We start from the raw sequence: 23,911 nt of genomic DNA, 5'->3' as shown, positions 1-23,911 counted from the left end.
CAAAACATGGAACGATTTGAACCATACTTGGCGCAGTTTTTGTAAGTGATACCAAAACACCACGTGCAAAATTTAAGTCAAATCGGATGAGAATTGCGCCTTCTAGAGGCTCAAGAAGTCAAGACTCAAGATCGGTTTATATTGCAGCTATATCAAAACATGGACCGATTTGGCCCATTTACAATCCCAACCGACCTACACTAATAAAAAGTATTTGGGCAAAATTTCAAGTGGCTAGCTTTACTCCTTCGAAAGTTAGCGTGCTTTCGACAGACAAACGGACGGACGGACGGACATAGCTAGATCGATTTAAAATGACATGGCGATCAAGAATATATATACTTTATGGGGTCTCAGAAGCATATTTCGAGGTGTTACAAATTGAATGACGAAATTAGTATTCCTCCATCCTATGGTGAAGGGTATAAAAGAAATGCAAATTGTCAATTTTGCCCATGAACATTCCAATGAGGAACAGGGGCAAGGGGCAAACTTCTCATATATCAGTGAGTTCAGTCCGATTCAAATTTAAACTCAATGATTATGGGCCTCCTTTCCAAAGCCGCGTCCGAAGGGAGTGCCGCAATGCGACACCTCTTGAGAGAGAAGTTTTTACCCGCCATATTACCTCACAAATGTTGCCAGCATTATGAGGGAAAACCACCGCTGAAAAATTTTTCTGATGGTCTCGCTAGGATTCGAACCCAGGCGTACAACGTCATAGGCGAACATGCTAACTGCTCTGCGCTGCGGCTGCCTATTATGAGAAAAAGCTTTTTACAAGTAGAAGGAAAAACACTGAAGAGATTTTGGATAATTTTATGATACAAAGAACAACCCTTAAAACTATTTGATTTCTGTCTTTATTTTCTATGCCCAACTATTTTTATTTTAAATCTTTAAACAAGAAATATACTAGCAATTCCGTCATTTTTACCACAAGAAGATAGTTTAAAATAGTAATTACGATGGGAGAGACTATTTGCCATAGGATTTTGCATAATGTTTACTATTCAAATCGGCAATATTGTTAAAATCAACATTATCACTTATGTGAACAACATCTTGATGATGGCCAATGCCAATATCGTCAAGGTCACTGCCATGATTGTTGATACTGCTGCTACCGATTATTTGAGTATGTAAACCACCGCCACTTTGGCTGTCAGTGGATATCACACCATTGAATGTGTGAACGCTACCAGGATGAAGCATAGAAATTGGATGGGATGAAATTTCAGGGGATGGTTGATAAATGGGCCATAACTCAAAACTTGATGAAGAAGGCGAAGAAGGTTGCCACGAGTTGTGGTCATATGAGGTGCCAACATCAGAAGAGGTATGCTCGGCTGGCATGCTGTATTGTAAAACTCCTGAAGTGACCTGAATCGCGGGACCAAAATCTAAATCCAAAATCATAACAAACATTCAAACAAACACTTTGTCATCACTTCAATAGAAAAGCTTACCATTCTCCGCATATTTCCTATAACCACGTTTTATTCTATCGGCAAAGACAGTATCCTTTTGCAGGCTTTTTCCCTCCAATTGTTGAATAATCACCATTATGAAAATAGCGTTAAAAATTGTAAGTGCCTTTGTCATTTTGCCAACTGAGAATTAATTCGATTTAATATTTTCGCATTTGTTTTTATACGCGATTTTAGTTCAAGTCATTTGCAACCTATGCTTTGTGTTAAATTTTTCAAGCGTGGGTTCTTTTTGAGGACGACATCATGTTCAAGTTGAATTTAATTGCTCATTTTTGCCTAGGTGACAGTTGTCGAAGTCAATAGAATTCATGGGCTTTTGTGTCCGATTTCAAAATGGTCTAACTTGTAAGTCACTAGCCGTGTCGAAAACGTTCACAAATTCATGGCAATTAAAACTTAGTAATTTCATATGGCGGTTAATTTAACAATAATAATTTGTATTACGAGTATTGAAACAACAACACAACGTTTAAGGGTAAATATACATTTGATGCACTATTGTAACATAACACAACTAGGGTAGACATAATTCTTAACCAATTTGGCTGAAATTTTTACTATGACGTATTCTGCAACATATAACTGATATGCTAAGTACGGTTGGAATCGGTCCAAAACCTGATATATCGCCCATATAAACCGATCTCCAGATTATACTTTTTGAGCCTCCAGTGGACGTAATTTTTATTTTATTTGGCGCAGTGTCTTTTTCTATGACCTCTAACATACTTGGTCTGCGTCGGCGTTTAACCTGATATAGCTCCCATATAAAACTATATCCCGACTTTACTACTTGAGCCTCTACAGGGCGTAATTCTTAACCAATTATATGACAAACTGGCCGAACCGGGCCGGCTTCACTCCCAAATACCTTTTTAGGGTGGAGGCACTTCGCCCTGAAGTGCCATTGTAGCCCATGACGCTGAACGCGTTCGAATCCTGGCGAGAACATCGAACAATGCGTTGTTTACCTCCTCTTAATGTTGGCGACATTTGCGAGGTACAATGCCATGCATGGTCATTGAAAAAATTTTCTCCAAAGAGGTGTCGCACTGCGGGACGTCGTTCGGAATCGGCTATAAAAAAGTCTATTATCATTGAGTTTAAACTTGAATAGGAAAGCACTCATTGATGTGTGAGAATTTCTCCCTTCTCGGTTCCTGGTGGTAATGTTCTTCCTTAGGGTAATGTTCTCATTAGGGGTGGGATGGCACCTCAGACATTTCGGCTCAAATATGGATATCAAATTCGTGCAGCACTCGCAAATCCCTTTAATTTTGGCCCCATATTGTCATGGCCAATAAATACAAACCGTTTGGAGGGACCGAGAGATCGGTCCATATGGCAGCTATCGAATGGCCTAACACAACTCACTGTCCCAAATTTCAGCAAAATCTGATAACAAATGTGACTTTTATGGGCCTAAGACCCTTAATCGGAGGATCAGTCTACATGGCAGCTATATCCAAATCTGAATATAAACGGCAGCTACATCCAAATCTGAACCGATCTGGACCAAATTAAAGAAACATGTCAAAGGGCCTAAGACAACTCACTGTCCCAAATTTCAGCAAAATCGGACCATAAATGTGGCTTTTATGGGCCTTAGACCCTAAATCGGAGGATCGGTCTATATGGCAGATATATCCAAATCTGGACCGATCTGAGCCAAATTAACAAAGGATGTCGAAATGCCTAACACAACTCACTGTCCCAAATTTCAACAAAATCGGACAATAAATGTGGCTTTTATGGGCCTAAGACCCTAAATCGGCGGATCGGTCTATATGGGGGCTATATCAAGATATAGTCCGATATAGCCCATCTTCGAACTTAACCTGCTTATGGACAAAAAAAGAATCTGTGCAAAATTTCAGCTAAATATCTCTATTTTTAAAGACTGTAGCGTGATTTCAACTGAGAGACGGACATGGCTATATCGTCTTAGATTTTTACGCTGATCAAGAATATATATACTTTATAGGGTCGGAAATGGATATTTCGATGTATTGCAAACGGAATGACGAAATGAATATACCCCCATCCTTCGGTGGTGGGCATAAAAATGCAGTTCTTTCGTATGCATTTGGAGCATTTCTTTCGACCAATCAACACCAGCCTTTTTTTGAGCGATTGACAAATTGTGCGGGATCCAATAAGAACAAATTTTTTTGACGGTCACATGACGATCTTGCAATATCAGTTAGCGCACAGCATCAATGCTTTTTGGAACAACCAACTAATTTTGGACCGTCTTCACGAAATTCGTCTTGGAGTGAACTACGACCTTGGTTGAATTCACCATACCATCGATGAACACTGGTCCTCGATGGAGCTTTATCGCCAAAAATTTAATTAAGTTCATCGATGCACTGTTAGTGAAGTAATCCACCTCGAAAATTGTAAAAAATAATCGCATGAAAATGTTTACGATTAAATTTCATTTTTGGGCGAGATTAATCTTTTAAGTTACTGTAAACAACATAAATAGCGCTCATATTTCAAAACGTTCTGAGTACGTATAACCTTAAAAATGTCAAGCTTTACGACAGAGCTCTCAGTTGGCATATTCCAACGCAAGGATTGTCCAATCTCGAAATATAAAAGGCAAACCTCTTACTATGGCAAGTTTGGGCTTAAATGAAAGGTATTTGGAAGCACGAATTTGACATCCACATTTGAGCGAAATGTCTAAGGTACCATTCCACCTCCAAAATTTACTCCCTGTCAAATGGATATATTGACCAATCACGACAATATAGGGCAGAAATGAAACTCTTTTGCCGGCTATGGTAATATGGGCCTCATATAAAAAGTAATTGAGAGTTAGCACGAAGCTTATATTTACTTTAAGGACCAAGTGTCTGGGTGGCCACCTCACTCCCAAAATACACCCCAAACCGGTCATATTTTTTACCCTCTACAATATAGGAATCCAGTGAAAGCTATAAGAGCGTAGAGCAAAAATTTGCCCATCAACATTTAAACTTCTCACATATCAATGTGTCCTGTCCAATTCAAGTTCAAGCTCAATGAAAAAGGACTTCCTTTGTACATGACATCTATACATGGCATTGTACCCAACAAATGTCGCCAACAAAAGGAGGGTATAACGACCACTTAAAATTTTTCCAATATTGTCGACAGAATTTGAATTCACACGTTTAGCATCATTGGCGGGCTTGTTTACCTCTGCGCTTCAATGACACTAATTCGATATCCACATTCGGGGCAAAAATGTCCCCATCTTAAAACTCTACCTAAACATATTATATATCGGACATTGCGTTAAAGAAGGCGCTACGGAGCGGGACCGGTTCGGCAAGCAGTATATATAAAGGGTGATTTTTTTGAGGTTAGGATTTTCATGCATTAGTATTTGACAGATCACGTGGGATTTCAGACATGGTGTCAAAGAGAAAGATGCTCAGTATGCTTTGACATTTCATCATGAATAGACTTACTAACGAGCAACGCTTGCAAATCATTGAATTTTATTACCAAAATCAGTGTTCGGTTCGAAATGTGTTCAAATTTTGACAAATGTTGTTCAGCGATGAGGCTCATTTCTGGTTGAATGGCTACGTAAATAAGCAAAATTGCCGCATTTGGAGTGAAGAGCAACCAGAAGCCGTTCAAGAACTGCCCATGCATCCCGAAAAATGCAATGTTTGGTGTGGTTTGTACGCTGGTGGAATCATTGGACCGTATTTTTTCAAAGATGCTGTTGGACGCAACGTTACGGTGAATGAACACATTTCGAACCGAACACTGATTTTGGTAATAAAATTCAATGATTTGCAAGCGTTGCTCGTTAGTAAGTCTATTCATGATGAAATGTCAAAGCATACTGAGCATCTTTCTCTTTGACACCATGTCTGAAATCCCACGTGATCTGTCAAATACTAATGCATGAAAATCCTAACCTCAAAAAAATCACCCTTTATTAGAGATTTACAAGTTTTTTTTCTTTCTTTTTATTTATTAAATTCAGACAAAAACTGTTTTCTATATAGCATACACGTTTTTATATACCAGTTAGTAACATATCCATTGAGAATATTTATTATTTCACATATTCATTAATTATGTGCTTTCGGAAGAACACTAAGCGAAATACTTTGAGAGCGTGGCATCGACCCAAGAAATGTTGAATGTTTTCTATTTCAAATGTGTTACACATTGAACACATCGGATTTGTTTGGAACCTATTGGAGATCAATGAAAAGATGTCACTTCGAGCTTTTAATATCCACATCAGTTCGTCCTGCATCAAGGATTCTAAAAAGTACAATCCCCCAAAAGTTGGTTGGTGCTTACGGTTATCACGAGAAGCTTAACTTGCGAGCTGCCGGGCGCATCCACTGGTTGCAGATAGTGGAATGCTCTATACGGAGTAGCTGCAATGGCAGTCGCGGACAATCAGTGGTATCGAGCACAGAGTCTCAGTGACGACAACAACAAAAAATTGAAAATTTCGAAACTTTTGAAAAATGGTCTTTCATAATGCTGGGCACAAAAAATCGGATAGAATAGAGATATTTTAAAGTCTTGATTTCTTGGAGCGAAATGGTTACCAAAATCCTTCGATCGCGGAAAAATTTTACTGTTTTGTAATATTATGTGGGTGAAAAATAAACACTTGTAGACTTGTGTTACTACAAGCACAATACAAATAAATTGTGCTAAGCATGGGGATCTTCAAATTACACGCTCACAACGTTAGTTTTTAGAATGTAAGATAGGAAAATTCAAGATAATTAAATACATTTTACAATATAATCATAAGTAAAAGCGTTTCAGGTTCGGCCGGGCCGAATCTTATATACCCTCCACCATGGATCGCCTTTTTCAAGTTATTTGCCCGATATCTCTTGATAGGCAAACAAAGGATAACGGATTAAATATACCATGCTATTAAAGCTATGTCCGATTGTGGGCCGATTCAGGCCATACTTGGTTTGGATGTTAAAGACCATATTGCAAAACATTGGGCAAAATTTCAGCAAAATCGGATAAGAATTGGGAGATCGGTTTATATGGGAGCTATATCAGGTAATAAACCGACTAAGATCATACCAGGTACAGTTGTTGGAAGATAAATCAAAACACTTCATGCAAAATTTCAGCGAAATCGGATAGTAATTGCGCCCTCTAGAGGCTTTCGAAGTCAAGATCCCAGATCGGCAGATTATGAACCGATTAAACCAAACTTAACACAGTTCTTGAAAGTCATAACGAAACGCTGCGTGCTGTACCAAAACATGGACCGATTTGGCCCATTGACAATCCCAACTGACGTGCACTAATAAGAAGTATGTGTGCACTTTTCCTTCGAAAGTTAGCCTGCATTCGACAGACTGACAGATGGAAGGACGGACATGGCTAAATCGACTTGGAACGTCAAGACGATCAAGAATATATATACATTGTTAGGTATTAGATCAATATTTCCATGAGTTACAAACGGAATGACGAAAATAGTATACGGTGGAGGGTATAATAAAGATCGGCAACAGTACCCTAGTGTAGCCTATTTAGCATTTCATTTAACACATTTCATTAATTAAAAATAGAACATCCTTCATACACGAAAGAATATCTTTTCTGCCACGCTTTCAACTAATGACAGATGAAAACGTATTCTTCTACTCGTCAAACATAAAATTTAAGTTGAGAGACTACCATTCTTTATACATCATATCAGAACCTCAATAGTTTGCCTAAAACCCATAAATTTTTTCATTTGCTTGGAAATTTGACAAGATTTCAAAAAAGTAACAAGACTTGTGAAATTTCAAATTCTATGAAAAGTAAACAAAGGAGTGAATGCGTGAGCAGAAGGTAAAATACCTAAGGAACCAATATATTTGGCTCTTCGCTCTTAGTAAATATGAACTGAGTTTGTGTCTTAAGTCTTTTAATTTTTCATGGGCTTTTAATATTCTATCTTTAAAATTCTGCGTCAAGCATCATTACGTGCTAAACACCTTCAAGCAGCAGTCATAATTGAAAATATTCATAGGCATTCATTCATATATTCGACCAAAATTACATCATTATCGGTTTGCACGAAGATGCTACACCCAGACATTTTTATTTATAGCTGGCATCTCATCCCCTTGGAAATGCTTGGCTGACCGTACATCATGATGATGATCTTGCAATAACTTTGTACGTTTAAGCACATAGAAGCTCTCTGCTACGAGTAATGAGTGCAGGTACGAGTACATGTAAGTATGTAAATATGAATATGGATGTGATTCCAATCCAAAGCAAGTATCCGCCCTTAGCATCTGCTGAACGCAACATCAATATACTTACTTGGAGACCTTATGGTAACGCCATTCAAAGATGCTCAGTTCAGCATATCGTCTAAAATCTGCCAACCAACCAGTCAGTCAGTAAGTCAACAACACCGATCGATGTTTACCCATAGATTTGCAAACAATTTTTATCAATTAGCACTTTAAAAATCTTTTTCGGAATTACCTAACAGAGTACCATGTGTATGGCTACAAAAAATCAGTTTGTATGTCAGAGATGATTTTAAATTAGTTGAAATGCTAAGAAATTTCTGTGATTTCTTCTCTACCTGGGTGAGAATTTATTCATGTCTTAAAATTAGATATGTTGGGTTTTATTTGTGCTTTTATTACACTGACTTGCAAACATTTTTTGTTGTAGAGCAAAATTTCATGTCTAACGGTAAGCGAATTTAGTTTTTTAAGTGAATATGCATTTTAATACAGAAGTTTTTAGATATACATACAGACAGGTCTATCAGGCTGTGGTTTTCGAATTTGCAAAAGGCAAAAAATAGCTTTGCGTATATTTTCCAGTCCTTATGCTTTAAAAGTTTAAAATCAGCTGAGGTTCCTTTAACTGGATAGAAATTTGATGAAAGTATACATTCAAACTTTTATATGCAAAGGTTTGCAAGAATTAGGGCAAAACAAATTTTCGTTTTGCGTGTTCGAAAACCGACCTGCATATGAGAGCTATACAGCGAATCGGATGCAAATTACGCCCTTTACAATACACAGAAATTGAATAGGAAGATCATTTAATCAAAAATTATTTGCCCTTTATGTTTTTGCCTGTTAGGGCGAAGATCATGAAATTTTACAATTTTTGTTTGTTTCTCTTTCGAGACCACCTCAATGATCGGAGATGCAAATGGGAAAGGAAAGCCAACATACCAACGCAAGGGCCGTGCGTTGGTATGTTGTATTTGAATCGTATTAATAGCGAAAACGCATCTATGATACAATTACCACATTAACCACACTTGACAACCCTAACTATTAGCTGTTCTTTTCCTTCTGTGAAAAATTACACTTCTTCCGTACTACACACGATTTTGTGCATCTGTTGGAAGTTGTATTGATGGCTTCGAACGCCAAGACAACGGAAATGGCTCTCGCTGTTGCTCCGTGTGCCCAGGTTCGATCCTGGCCGGGCTCCGCCGAACCTTTGACCCTTTATGTTTTTGCCAGTTAGGGCGAAGATCATTAAATTTTACAATTTTTGTTTGTTTCTCTTTCGAGACGAGCTCAATGATTGGAGATGCATTTGGTTTGAATGATTTCAATGATTTGATTTGGACCATAATGTCAAAAGTTGAAAATTTGTTGAAATACTAGGGCTGCTATATAAATTTGTGGGCTAACGATTTTATTTTTTTCCAAAGTATTCTCCAGCATTATTTATGTACTTTTGCAAACGCTCAAACCAATAGTCGAAGCGCTTTTTCCACTCAGCTTGAGACGCCTTGAAAACATGGTTATTGAATGCTTCAACAGCATTTTTTGGCGGCGGCAATCATTGACCACGCATTTTAACCTTAATGTGTGGGAATAAAAAGAATCATTGGGTGCCAAGTCATTGCTATACGGCGGATGCTAATGCTAATTTTGCCTATGAACATTCCACTAAGGAACAGGGGCAAACTTCTCACATATCGATGAGTGCAGTCCGATTCAAGGTTTTTTTTTTTAAGCTCGATGATAAGGGGCCTCCTTTTTATAGCCGGGTCCAAACGGCGTGCAGCAGTGCGACACCTCTTTGGAGAGAAGTTTTACATGGCATAGTACCTCACAAATGTTGCCAGCATTAGGAGGGGAAAACCACTGATGAAAATTTTTTCTGCTGGTCTCGCCAGTCGTTCAGCGTCATAGGCGGACGTGCTAACCTCTGCGCTACGGTGGCCTCCTAAGCTAATAAGAAGTATTGGCGCAAAATTTCAAGCGGCTAGCTTTACTACTTCGAAAGATTGCTTGCTTTCGACAGACAGAGGGACGGACGGACATGGCTAGATCGACTTAAAATGTCATGACGATCAAGAGCCTATATGATTTATGGGATCTTTGATGAATATTTCAAGGAGTTAGAAAAAGAATGACGAAACTAGTATACCCCCATCCTATGGTGGAGTATATTAAAATAGACAATTAGAGCGATCTTCTCTCCAGGCGAAGTTTCTACACCGCCATGATACAAACCAAAATTAAGTCTCGCTCTAATTTAATAAAACCTCTAAATGGTTTGTTTATCAATATAACACTAAATTTATTTTATCATCATTTCTCAGTTCTATACTAATTTAAAATTCCATTAGCTGTTATTTGTGCTTGGCATATTTATTCCCTTGGTGACATACAAAAAAATAACAACAATGGAATGCAGTAATTTAATAAAAAAAACCAGTTTATCTCATTCGACCTACCTCAAATATTTAATGTGGAGATATAAGGCCGAAGGGCATGCGATAACAGATGTTCACAAATTGGGGTCAATGAACTCTCCAAGATTGTGGGGCTTAATTAAAGAGGTGTACCGATTTGCTGTAGTAGCTAGAACAGAAGTCGCACCCATCGTGTTCGTCATGGCAGGTCACTGCCTGATTGGAAGACACGCAGATAGACTAAAGGTTGTAAATAACAATCTCTGCACAATCAGTGAGAAAGAAGGTGAAACTTATAGAACATCTGCTGTGTGAATGTCCCGTACTGGCAAGCAGAAGGAGTTCTATTTTAGGTCTTTTTTTCCCTGAGTACTTTTATTTCTAAAGGCGATTTGGCTTGTTCAGTGCTAGGAACTTGAACTGGTTTAATCTTGGAAACTTTTGATCCTTGAGTATCAGAACGGAATACAATGTCTAAATGAGTGTGATTGCAGGATATTATTTGTTTATTGGTAAAAATTGCCCAGCGAAATTATTACTCTGCATTTGGGACAATGTAGAAATCAAATTGGCTTCGTATTTTTGAAACACCTGTGTCTGAAACATGGTATTTCATCCATTGACCTGTTGGAGGAATTTACCACAAATGGTCTGGACCGCAAATATGTGATCTTCTACTTGGCCGATGATAATCATTATATACCAAGAGCAGATTTACTCGATTTGGAGCCTAGAGTTATAGTCACAATTATGGCCTCCACACACGCCAAGCTTTACAGTCCCGAAAATGTTTATCTTTTCAAACATTGTGGTGGTTGATTGTGCTGGCAACAACTGGGCTTCAGGATTTTACCAATGAGAAAAATTATAGGAAGAAGTATTCGATATTATTGATCGTGAAGCAGATGGCAGTGATTCGTTAGAGGAATTGGTTTTGTGTCACTCCATAGCTGGGGGCATTGGTTACGGTATGGGTTCTTATATGCTGTAATGTTTGTCAGATCGTTTTCCTAAGAAACTTTTGCAAAAGTACAGCTTTTTTCCAAAACAAGATGTGATTAGTGATGTTGATGTCCAGCCCCATAACTCTTTGCTCACTTTGAAACGTTTGAACAGTTGTGCTGATTATATTGTGGTTTTGGATAATACAGCTTTAAAACGCATAGCTTCAGATCGTTTGTATATTTAAAATCCTACTTTCATCAATGGTTGTAAAATATGAATCTGTTCTTGATCAATAATTAATTTCCCAGTTTCATTGAAGTGTCACTTTCCATATTATTGTTGAGCTTACTGGTAGCATCCACAAAATTGGTTGCACTCTCACTCAGATCTGTTACCACTTCATTGCAAGACTTTGGTTTGAAAGGAATAAGACGTTCACCTCATACTTTGGAAAGAACAGAAATAGGTTCAAGCTTATCACCCAATCTTTTGGTCTATCATCCAAAAATTTCAATGGATTTTGTTTGAAACTGACCAAACAAATTCGAAGAACTTTTCGAGCTAGTTTTCTTACATTTGTTATACAAAAATGCAGTCGGAAAAGGCAGTCAATGTCGTTAAGTTATAACTGCATGAAGTCCAGCCAATAGAATGGAGATGATTTTCTTTACAGGCAAGTTTTGATCTAAAATTTTCCAAAAAAGGATTTGAATTTTGCATTGATACAAATTTTCTATTCTCATTTAAAATACAACTTTGCTGTCTCGGAAAGATATTGCAGAATTTATAAGTAGACGCCATACGAGTATCAATACTTTCGCTATCTATTGCTATACTATTTTATTTTGTTCTTCCAAAAAGTCTAATCGGGCGATCGGTTTATATCGTAGCTATATCAAGTTATGAAGCGATATGATCCATGCTCTGCAAAATTGTTAGAAGTGATACAAAAACACCACGTGCAAACTTTCAGCCAAATCGGATAAGTATAGTTGATGTTACCTTATGGGGTCTTAGACGCATCTTTCGTCCTTCGTGGTCTTTTTAGTAGCTATATCCAAATATAGACTGATCTGAATCATATGGGATGCGGATGTCGAAAATCCTAAGATAAGACACTGTGTCAAATTTCATCGAAATCGGATAATAAATGCGTCTTTTATGGAGCCAAGACTTTAAATCGAGAGATCGATCTATATGGTAAGCGTCCTAAGTTCGGCCGAACCGAATCTTAGGATCCCACCACCATGGATTCTGCAAAAAATGTATACAAACTTAATATAGTTGAAGGGCATAATTTTATTCTACATACCAAACTTCTGTCAAACCAGCAAAAACTAAAGCTTCTATTGCCAACTTGGACAAAAATTGCGGACTCCAGGGGCTCAAGAAATCAAAATGGGAGATCGGTTTATATGGGAGCTATATCAGGTTGTAGAACGATTTTAACCGTACTTGGCTCAGCTTTAGGAAGTCATAACAGAAAACTACTTGAAATATTTCAGCCAAATCGGATAAAAATTGTGGCTTCCAGGGACTCAAAGAGCCAAATCGGGAGATCAGTTTGTATGGGGGCTATATCAGGTTATAGACCGATTTGAACCAGCACAGTTGTTGGAAGTCATAACAGAACACTACTTGCAAAATTGTAGATAAATCGGACAAAAATTGCGGCTTCAAGGGGCTCAAGAAGTCAAATCGGGAAATAGGTTTATATGGAAGCTATATCAGGTTAAAGTGCATTACGCATTTTCACTATTTGCATGGTAGAATGGATTGTACCATGATACAAATTTTTCGTTGGAAGATGCAAAAGAATCATTGATTTTAAAAAATAAATCAGAACCACAATATCTGTTTTTATGAAAACTTATTATGTAAAGTATTGATGAAAACGAAATATGTTTTTCATTTCAGGTTTTCATAGAAAGAGAATTAAGCCCCAGGATCCGTTCAGCGTCATAGGCGTCAAGTTTACGCTCTAAATTCGGAAAACATTTCAGACCTTCCTGATGGACACCCCAACTCCAAAATTCCCACTTCCTTCGGGTTACAGTCATGATGAATTCATTCTTGCATATCTGGTCTTCTAGAGAAATTGGAACGACAAAGTCTAAAGATAATTCTTCGCATTTCCAAACCGTTGAACAATTTTCTAAAACTGAGTAATTAATTGGGCTGGATTTCTGACGAAGTAAAACATTCACTCGATCTTTTGTCCCACTGTATACACATTCGTTTGTATATCACGTAAATACAATTTTTTACTTCCAAATTCCCTTATTTCAATTTATGTAATAGGTTTTAGGGAGGTTTTGGGTCATTTAATTAATTTAATTTGGATGTTAGATGTACTCACATTCGTGGATTTGCGGCTCCTATACGCTTGACACCAAATTTTAAAATTAGAACAACCGGAAGGGAAGACCTCTGAAACTCATTTTCCCCAAATGAATTGGCTCTAAACTTAACCTAAGAATGGCAAACTTAGACAAATCGTCTGAGGCAACCGTAGCTCAGTGTTAAGCATGCCCGCCTTTAACGCTGAAAGCCTTGGTTCAAATCCCGGCGAGAACATAAGAAAAAATTTTCAGCGGTGGTTATCCCTCCCTAGTGCGTGTGACACTTGTGAGGTATTTACCATAGGTAACCAGCCGTACAAACTTCTCTACTAAGTGGTGTCGCCGTGCGGCAAGCCATTCGCAATTGGCAATAAAAAGGAGGACTGTATCGGACTCCACACGTTGATATGAGAGAAGCACCCCCGCAGTTCCTTAATGGAATGTTCTAAATCAGCAACAGAATTAACTATCGAATTGAAGACATACAACTATAATTATACCCTCCACCATAGGATGGGGGGTATACTGATTTCGTCATTCTGTTTGTAACTACTCGAAATATTCGTCTGAGACCCCATAAAGTATATATATTCTGATCGTCGCCATGTCCGTCCGTCTGTCCGTTAGTCCGTCCGTCTGTCCGTCCGTCCGTCCATCCGTCGGTCTGTCGAAATCACGCTAACTTCCGAAGGAGTAAAGCTAGCCGCTTGAAATTTTGGACAAATATTTCTTATTAGTGTAGGTCAGTTGGTATTGTAAATGGGCCATATCAGTCCATGTTTTGAAATAGCTGTCATATAAACCGATCTTGGGTCTTGACTTCTTGAGCCTCAAAGCAATTCTTATCCGATTTGAATGAATTTTTGCACGAAGTATTTTGTTATGACTGTGCCAAGTATGATTCAAATCGGTTCATAACCTGATATAGCTGTCATATAAACAAATCTGGGGACTTGACTTCTTGAGCTTCAAGAGGGCGCAGTTCCTATCCGATTTGGCTGAAATTTTACATGACATATTTTATTCTTACTTTCAACAACTGTGTCAAATAAGGTTCAAATCGGTTCATAACCTGATATAGCTGCCATATAAACCGATTTGGGATCTTGACTTCTTGAGCCTCTAGAGGTCGCAATTATTATCCGATTTGCCTGAAATTTTGTACGACGGATCCTCTCATGACCATCAACATACGTGTTTGTTATGGTCTGAATCGGTCTATAGCCCGATACAGCTCTCATATAAATCGATCTCTCTATTTTACTTCTTGAGCCCCCAAAAGGCGCAATTCTTATTCGAATTGGCTGACATTTTACACAGGTCTCCAAAATATAACTTAATTGTGGTCAAAACCGGATCATATCTTGATATCGCTCTAATGGCAGAGCAAATCTTTTCTTAAATCCTTTTTTGCCTAAGAAGAGATGCCGGAAAAAGAACTCGACAAATGCGCTCCATGGTGGAGGTTATATAAGATTCGGCCCGGCCGAACTTAGCACGCTTTTACTTGTTTTAATTAACATTCTTTAGTCAAGCGACTTGAAATTACGTTGAAATTTTTAAGTGTTGGAAGCGTGTCTGCGTCGCACCCCTTCTAAACTGCCTTATCCCCACAAAACAATTCTTCCAACCGTTGGCGTTAATCAAATTAAATTTCCACATCAATTAATTCACTCTCTTCTTGAATTGATATTGAGTTTTACATAATTAAGAAAATACCAATGCAATTAAAAAGTTGAGGCATGATTTTGCTACGATTAAATGAATTATCTTAACTATTCCTTGACATAGAGGGATTATGTTCCCGTATAGAACATAAATCTTATTTACTTTTAGAACACGTGAATCAAAGATATATCTTGTTATTTATATTCACTTCACCTCTCGATCACGATCATTTCTTTTGTACTCACAAGCAACACCACCGCTATGAATAGAGCAGTATAGTAGCGGCGTCCCGTTAAAATCCACAAATGCCTCAAACTGGAAGAATGTTTGAGAGACTGATCGTACAGCCATGTTCAGCAATACGAAAAGGCACTTGCAAGACAAGTGCTTGCTAAAAAGGAACTCAATCCATTACAGCCGCCAGCCCGAAACTCAACACACTGGTACCCAGCAGCACCAAAATGACCAATTGGATTGGAATAAACAAACGGGCAAATAAATTTTATTAAATATTTTGTGGACTTATATGTCCCAGTAGTCCGGTGTCCGCTGACTTTGCTAAATCAAAAAATTAATTCACGCTATAATTTAAAAAAGAGCTTCAAATGGTTTGTTTGTCGATGTAACACTAAATTTATGTCATCTTCATTTCTTAGTTCTATGCAGATGACTATTTCCATTGGCTGTTTTTTCTGCTTGTCGGCTTTACTAACTTGGTAAGCATCAATAACAACAGTGGTCTGCTTTAATTTTATAGAACCAGTATTTCTCACTAGGCCTGTCTCAAATATTTAATGCAGAAAGGTCATTTGTTGTTGGGAAGTATAGGTGGTACATCGTTGACAATGAAAATAGCAGTGGGTTAGCATTTTTGAGTTCAATGGCTAATCTAATCGATAATGAGAGAAAAGTTGTTTACTTAGGCCGTAGTTTATGGTATTCTAACTTAATGCATTTGTTTGTAACACCCAGAAGGAAGGGAGATAGACCCATTGATAAGCATAGGGGTTGATTCAGAATCACTTTCTGATTCGATTTGTCGTCATTGTTCTTTTGTCTCTCCATCCATGTAAACTTCTGTGCAAGTACAGGACGCAAATTTCATCCGATTAAAATTTTGCACAATGTCTTCTATTATGACTTTTACTATGTGCACCGATCGTGGTCGAAATTCGTTTAGATTTACATATAGTTTCTATAATTTTTTGTCCGTTTTTGACTTATACTGCAATCATTTGGTAATTTATTAACCGATCCTCATGATCAATTTCAGAACACTAGTGAATTTCAAAGACATCCCCCGATTTTCACTTAATGGGCCTTTGCAAGCCCATTTATCAACCGATCTTCTCAAAATTTTGCATAGCAATTTCCTCTAAGACTCCTATAATGTGTACATTAGCCCGTCCCTACTTGTTTAAACTTAATTTTGGTAAAAATAATTTACAATTGAAAATTTTGTTGAGTGTAATGCTAGAGCATTTCGGGTTAGTAGGCTAAAAGTTATTGCAGTTTTCCACCACTTTTCTCCTTATGCTGTATACTAGTGTTATCACTCGAAAAAAGCCCTGCCTGCTGTCACCTTTTGTGTACCATCAAGCAAAGTTGGCACGTTGACTTGACTGCTTGCTCGATTGACGGATAGACGGACAAAATGGATGAATAAACGACATGCAAATGGGTGAACATATGAGCAGATAAATGGCTGGACATGCGCATGTGTATGTGTATAATTTAGTTTATGGGTAGGGTATATTTATTAATTAAACAAATATGAAATTGTTTTCTTTTTCTCGAGCGCATTTGACAACTGAGTAAAATTTTATGATGAGGCTAGATTTTGGCCAAAGATTCATGGGGAGGGGAAGATTGGCTGAATTCTCTCAAAAGGCCTAGCATGAAGATTTAATTACACGTAAGTTCCATGGAGTGCTATTGTCTGGCAACAACAGCGACGACAAAAGTAAAATGTGCCTAATATTAGCATTGACTTAGACTATAAATTTGTGCGTATATTAGAAACAAGTTATCAGTTGTCTTCGATCGTCGGTTGGGATTGTGTGTGGAGTATTCAGAGAGCAAGAAACAAAGGATTACAAAACGTTTTAGAATTTCACCATGAAGGCTTACGCTTGTGTTCTGGTGGCCCTTTTGGCTTTGGCTGCCCCCTCCCAAGCCCTACTGGGTGCCAAGTTGGCTTTATTGGGATCGTTAAAGAGTGGCCTTTTGGGAGGCGGTGGTGGAGGAGGAAATGGCGGTTATGGTGGCAATGGATACGGAGGCGGAAACGGTGGTGGATACGGCGGCGGCGGCGGCCGCTACGGTGGTGGTTATGGTGGAGGACATGGCGGCTATGGTGGTGGCTACAATGGCGGCCATGGTGGTGGCTACAATGGCGGTTACGGTGGAAGCTATGGCGGCAGTTCCGGTGGCTACAATTATAATCGTCCCGTCTTTACTGGTGGCAATTCTAACTATGGCTGGGGTCAACAAGGCTATGGTGGGGGTTATGGCGGCAATACCGAAGTCATTAAGGTTATTAAAGTCATCGAGCAACAACCTGCTGCTGTTTCTTATCCCACAGCTTATGCCAGTAGCTCGACTTCTGCTGAAGCATCGTCCTCTTCTGGCTGGACTCCCATATCAGATCCCGCTCCAATCCCAGTTACAGTTACAGTTGCACAACCCATTCCCGAGCCCATTCCACAACCTCCACCAGTTGTAGTAGCTCATCCAAAACCAGTATATGTGTCTGCACCACAGCCCATTCCCGTGCCCATACCACATCCTCAGCCAGTTGTTGTAGCTCAACCAAAACCAGTGTATGTGTCTGTACCACAACCTCAACCCCAACCCCAACCCCAACCTATTCAATATCTACCACCTCCGAAGCCTGTTCAAGTACATAAACCCATTACGTACCAAGTTCAGATTCAACCCCAACACCAACCCCAACCCCAACCCCAATACCACCAATACCACCAATATCAACCTCAATATCAACATTATGAACCTTCATACCAACAATCCTATCAACCAACTTACAAACAATCCTACCAACCTTCATATGAAGCTCAGGCTCCTGTCAAGACTGTCCATGTGGTTGTTGAAGGTTCTGCCGATACTCATACTCCCGCCCAAACCTATGGACCTCCCCCAGCTGTCACCTCCAACTCTGCTGGCTGGAATAGCAACTCATGGAGCAGCAACTCTGTTGGAAGTGGACCTTGGAAGAGCGGCGGTGTTTGGGAGAGCGTCGGTTGCTAGTCACAAAGTATTCTACCTAAATTACAAATTATTAGATTTAATTTATAATTAATAGACCTGAATGCCACTATATTCAATGTGTTCTACAAAGAGTACAACCAAATAGTGTAAATCAAACAAAGATTCTGTAACGAATATTTACGAGTATTGGACGAATAAAATTAAACCCTATTTTTAAGTTAATAACAAAAAGAAATCGTTTTGTATTCGTTTATTTTTTATACCCTCCACTACAGGATGGGGGTATACTAATTTCGTCATTCTGTTTGTAACACCTCGAAATATGCGTCTGAGAACCCTTAAAGTATATATATTCTTGATCGTCATTTTAAGTCGATCTAGCCATGTCCGTCCGTTCGTCTGTCTGTCAAAAGCATGATAACTTTCGAAGGGGTAAAGCTAGCCGCTTGAAATTTTGCACAAATACTTTCCCTTTATGTAGGTCGGTTGGTATTGTAAATTGGCCAAATCGGTTAATGTTTTGATATAGCTGCCATATAAATCGATTTCCGATATATTCTTGAGCCTCTAGAGGAGGCAATTCTTATCCGATTTGGCTGAAATTTTGTACAACGTCTTCTCTCATGACCTCCAACATAAGTGTCTAATATGGGCTGAATCGATCAATAGCTTGATACAGCTCCCATATAAACCGATCTCCCGATTTTGCTTCTTGAGCCCCTACAAGATGCAATTCTTATCCAAATGAACTGCAATATTACACAATGACTTCTACAATGTTCAGCATTCATTTATGGTCCGAATCGGACTATAACTTGATATAGCTCCAATAGCATAACAGTTCTTATTCAATATTCTTTGTTTACCTACAAAGAGATACCGCGCATAGAACTCGACAAATGCGATCCATGGTGGAGGGTATATAAAATTCGGTCCGATTCGGCTGTGGGATAAGAAATTAAAAAAAATATGAACCTGCAGCAGCTATATCGAAATATTGCCAAATATGGAAATTACCGAGTTTGGTCCAAGAGAGTCTAACACAAGTCACTATTCCAAATTTTATGGGTCTAAGACCTTCAATCGAAAGATCGATATATATAGGAATATATCCAAATATTGTCGATATGAACCATACTCGACACGGACATCGAAGAACTTATCAAAGATTGCTGTTACAAACTTCAGCTCAATCAAGTGTATTTTTAAGGCCAAAAACTTAGATCGAGAGATCGGTATATATATCAGCTACATCCAAATATGGGCCGATCTAGAACATATCTTATATATAAAACTCAATTTGTGTTTGTTTGATTGTTCCGTATAGAATCAAAAACGGCTGAACCGATTACCTTGAAATGTCCACAGATTGTGTAAGTTGGTCTGGAAGACCAACCCCGTTACCCCAAAAGTACTACCCAAAAATAAAAGTGAACCGATCGGGACAATATGGGATCCTTATGAAAGGTATTCAACAGTAGAGTACGAATTTCATAATAAAAGTTGGGTCCAAGTACCTGGGGGGCCGCCCCAGCCCCAAAACCCCTTAATGTAGGTTTATTTGACGATCATGACAATATGGGATTCAAATGAAAGGTATTCGGGAGTAGATAACGAATATGGTCAGGAATTAGGAATAGGTTTTATAATTTTTTGATAACGGAAGGGAACGGACCCTCCACCGATACCCCAAAAACACCACCCAAAATCTAAAGTGGACCGATGAGGACAATATGGGTATTAAATGAAAAGCATGCGGGAGTAGATAACGAATCTGGCATACAAATTCATGTCGAAGTATAGAAGGTCACCCCACCAAAATGAGCACATTAGCCAATAACGGATATATAAGACTTGGTTTGTGTGTTCCGTATAGACTGAAAAACGGCAGAACCGATTTTCTCAAAATGTTCGCTTATTGTCCAGATTGGTCTGGAAGGAAACATAGGCTATATAATTTTTCGGTATCGAAAGGGAGACGGACCCTCCCCCTTATGCCAAAAACACAACCCAAAATCAAGAGTGAACCGTTCGGGACAATATAGGTATCAAATGAAAGGTATTGGAGAGTAGAATACGAATGTGGTATTAAAATTTGAGTCTTAGTACCAATCGGGCCGTCACGACAACCAACCCTCAAAAACACCATTAGACCCATTATGACTTGGTTGAACCAATTTTTTTAAAATTTCCATAGATTGTGTACGTTTGTCTGGAAGGAAACATAGGCTATATAATTTTTAGATAGGCCGACCCTCTCCCTATTTAGAAAACGAATTTGATATCCAATTTTGGAGCTAAGTGTTTTGGGGTACGCCCTAAAACACCCCTAAACTGAACTTCATGTCCGTTGGGAATAAAGAACGAATTTGATATCCATATTTGAGTCGAAATGTCTGAGGTGCTGTCCATCCCCTAATGAGAACATTACCCTAAGAAAAAGCATTACCACCAGGAACCAAGAAGGGGCAAATTCTCACACATCATTTTTTAAATGACTATGCATGGCATTGTACCTCGCAAATGTAGGCAACTTTAAGAGGGTATAAACACCGCCTTGTCCGATGTTCTTGCCAGGGTTCGAACGCGTTCAGCGTCAAAGGCTACAATGGCACGAACAACCAAAAATATATATACTTTATAGTGCCGGAAATGAATATATATGTGTTTTAAAAGATGGTGGGTATAAAAATGGTGAAAAAAATTGGGGTTTTTTAGTCACAAAAATTTGGGATCAGCCCTACATTACCGAGTCTAACCAGTAATTTTAATACAAATTTCCTTTGTCTTAATCTAGTCAGACTTTTGAATGCGTACTGAAATATAGAATAGAACAGAAAGTTGTTTTACGCTTGCACCTAAATTGTGGCTACCCCAGACTTAAAATAAATCTATATATATATATATATATATATATATATATATATATATATATATATATATATGAGGGAGCTATATATAAATCTGGATCGATTTTTAATACATTTTGCATATATATTAGGACGTCAAATAAAACACCTCATGCAACATTTTGTAAAGATCAGGCCAAAATTGTGGCTGCTACAGCCTAAAAAGTCCTCATCGAATTTATGAAATTTTGCACACGTATTGTGATGTCAAATAAAGCACCTCCTGCTAAATATTATAAAGATTGGACAGTTCCACAGCATTAAAAGGCCACAACGAAAACAAACGTATATATGGGAGTTATATCTCTATCTCGACCGAGTTATTCAAAATCAATAGCGTTCGTTCTTGGACCAAAAAAGTGACTTGTGCAAATTTGACGATAATCGAAAAACAAATGCGACTTTTACCTTGACCACACGTACACATGGACAGACAGATAGCTTAATCGAATCAGGAAGTGACTCGAAACAGATCGGTTTACTTATCAATGGGTGTAGCTATTTTCTTCTTGGCGTTGTAAACAAAGATTGGGGTATATTCATTTTGTCATTCCGTTTGCACCACATCGAAATATCCATTTCCGACCCTATAAAGTATGTATATTCTTGATCGTGGTAAAAATCTAAGACGATATAGCCATGTCCGTCCATCTGTCTGTTGAAATCACGCTACAATCTTTAAAAATAGAGATATTGAGCTAAAATTTTGAACAGATTCTTTTTTTTGTCCAAGGCAGGTTAAATTCGAAGATGGGCTATATCGGACTATTTCTTGATGCAGCCAATATATAGACCGATCCGCCAATTGAAGGTTTGCTGAAATTTGGGACAGTGAGTTGTGTTAGGCCCTTCAACATCCCTCTTCATCTTGGCACAGATTGGTTCAAATTTGGGTATACCTGCCATATAGACCGATCTCTCAATTTAAGGTTGTCTGTCTTGTCTTTTGGGTCTTAGCGACGGGGGGACTGACCCTCTCCGCACAGTAAAAACAACAATCCCATCCCATCAATCAAATGGCAGCCGGTTGTATGCACCGGATTGACCCGAGGGAATCCTTCATCTGCAAGGGCTGCCGCCTCATGTACGTTTTCGTCTCCGCACGCTTCTGGTCTGTGCCGGACGCCTTCGGCGTCCTTGTCGTTGGTCTATATGACTCCCCAACCTCTCCCGTGCGGTAATATACGCAACGCCAGCATCCCAGCCCCTATATTGCCAGGCAAGTGCAGGGAAGTGTAAAATTTTTGCAACTGAACTGCAACGGTTACCGTGGCAAGATCGACGAGATTGTGGGTTTTATGAATCGGAAGAACATATTGGTCGCAGCGATCCAGGAGACAAAGCTGACCAACACCTGCAGCTTGCACAGTTGTCATGGATACAATGTGCTACGTAAGGATCGCTCAAGGAATCGAGGTGGGGTATTGTCCTTCGTGATATTCCATTCCATGCAATATAGACCCATCTCGCCTGTTCCTGGCGCTAGTGGCCCCAACTTGGAGTGCATGGGGATAGCAGTCAGGTCCGGTACTGCCGAGATAGAGCTATACAACGTGTACATACCACTGATTGGTAGCTGTGTCCCAATAAGTGGGTTTCTATCTGACCATAATCGTTTGGTTCTAGGGGACTTTTATGCGCATCACATTTCATTGCATTCTCCCCAAGGTAACGACCAACGTGGCATTGCTTTGGCAGAAAATATTATAGGCTCCACGTTTTGCACGGTGAATGAGGAAGCCCCCACTAGGATTACGAGGAGGTGCAGCAGCTCGCCAGACATTGCCATTGCATCCCCTGCTCTCCTTAGTGACGTATCCTGGCAAGCCGTCATCTCTTTGGGGTCAGATCACCTCCCCATAATTCTCACCGTCCACCGACCACCCGACTTCATAACCACTGACCACCGGATGTTTATCAATCAGAAGAACTCCGATTGGGGTGGCTTTAGAGAGTAAACCAATCGCCGCTTCAGTGAACTGCCACCCACAACCGTGGGCGAAGTTACGAATGTCATCCGTTACTTCGCCAAATCCTCCAATGCGTTGGGTTGTGATAGGACTGTCCCCGTGGCACTGGAACTATCGAAGGCGTTCGACACGGTCAGCCATGCCAAATTATTTGAGGACATCGCCAACACATCCCTATACAGCCAGGCCTGAAACGCTGGGTCGCGAATTATCTGTGTGGTCGTCACTCATTTGTGGAATTTAGGGATAAGAAGTCGAAGCACCGTAGAGTTAAACTGGGAGTTCCCCAAGGCGGGGTGATATCTCCGGCATTGTTTAACCTTTACATATCCTCCATTTCACCCCCTCCAGACAGCATAGAGGTCGTATCGTATGCGAACGATAGTACGATCCCCCACCCATTGTTGACATCTGCAATCTGAAGATATCTGTCCCCAAATCTTCAGTCACATTGTTCATAACAAATACTCGTGAGGTGAATACCGAGCTGACTGTGATTGTCGATGGAGAAATGATTCCAACCATCACTTGGCTCCACATTTGACAGCTCATACACAGTCTCCCCACATGCCACAGCAATTTGCGACAAAGTCAAAAGTAGAAACATGGTCATCAAGTTACTTGCCGGCAGCACTTGGTGTGCAGTCAAAGAAACCTTGTTGACCGGGTA

The 23,911-nt window shown here is 39.2% G+C and overlaps 1 protein-coding gene and 1 pseudogene across 1 annotated transcript; both read left to right on the top strand.

The window, feature by feature from the left end:
- The first annotated feature begins 10,695 nt into the window (after positions 1-10,695).
- LOC131996960 (tubulin gamma-2 chain-like) lies at positions 10,696-11,401 on the top strand (annotated as a pseudogene).
- A 5,779-nt stretch (positions 11,402-17,180) lies between these two features.
- Positions 17,181-18,562, top strand: LOC106093940 (tyrosine-protein phosphatase non-receptor type 23). The gene has a single exon (XM_013261103.2). The coding sequence runs from the start codon at positions 17,253-17,255 to the stop codon at positions 18,399-18,401; it is 1,149 nt and encodes a 382-aa protein (XP_013116557.2). The 5' UTR covers positions 17,181-17,252; the 3' UTR covers positions 18,402-18,562.
- The last annotated feature ends 5,349 nt before the right edge of the window (positions 18,563-23,911 follow it).

Source organism: Stomoxys calcitrans, chromosome 4 (genome assembly GCF_963082655.1).
Source record: "Stomoxys calcitrans chromosome 4, idStoCalc2.1, whole genome shotgun sequence".
Lineage (NCBI taxonomy): Eukaryota > Metazoa > Arthropoda > Insecta > Diptera > Muscidae > Stomoxys > Stomoxys calcitrans.
Note: the sequence above shows the minus strand (reverse complement) of the source record. Positions and strands in the feature narration are given on the sequence as shown.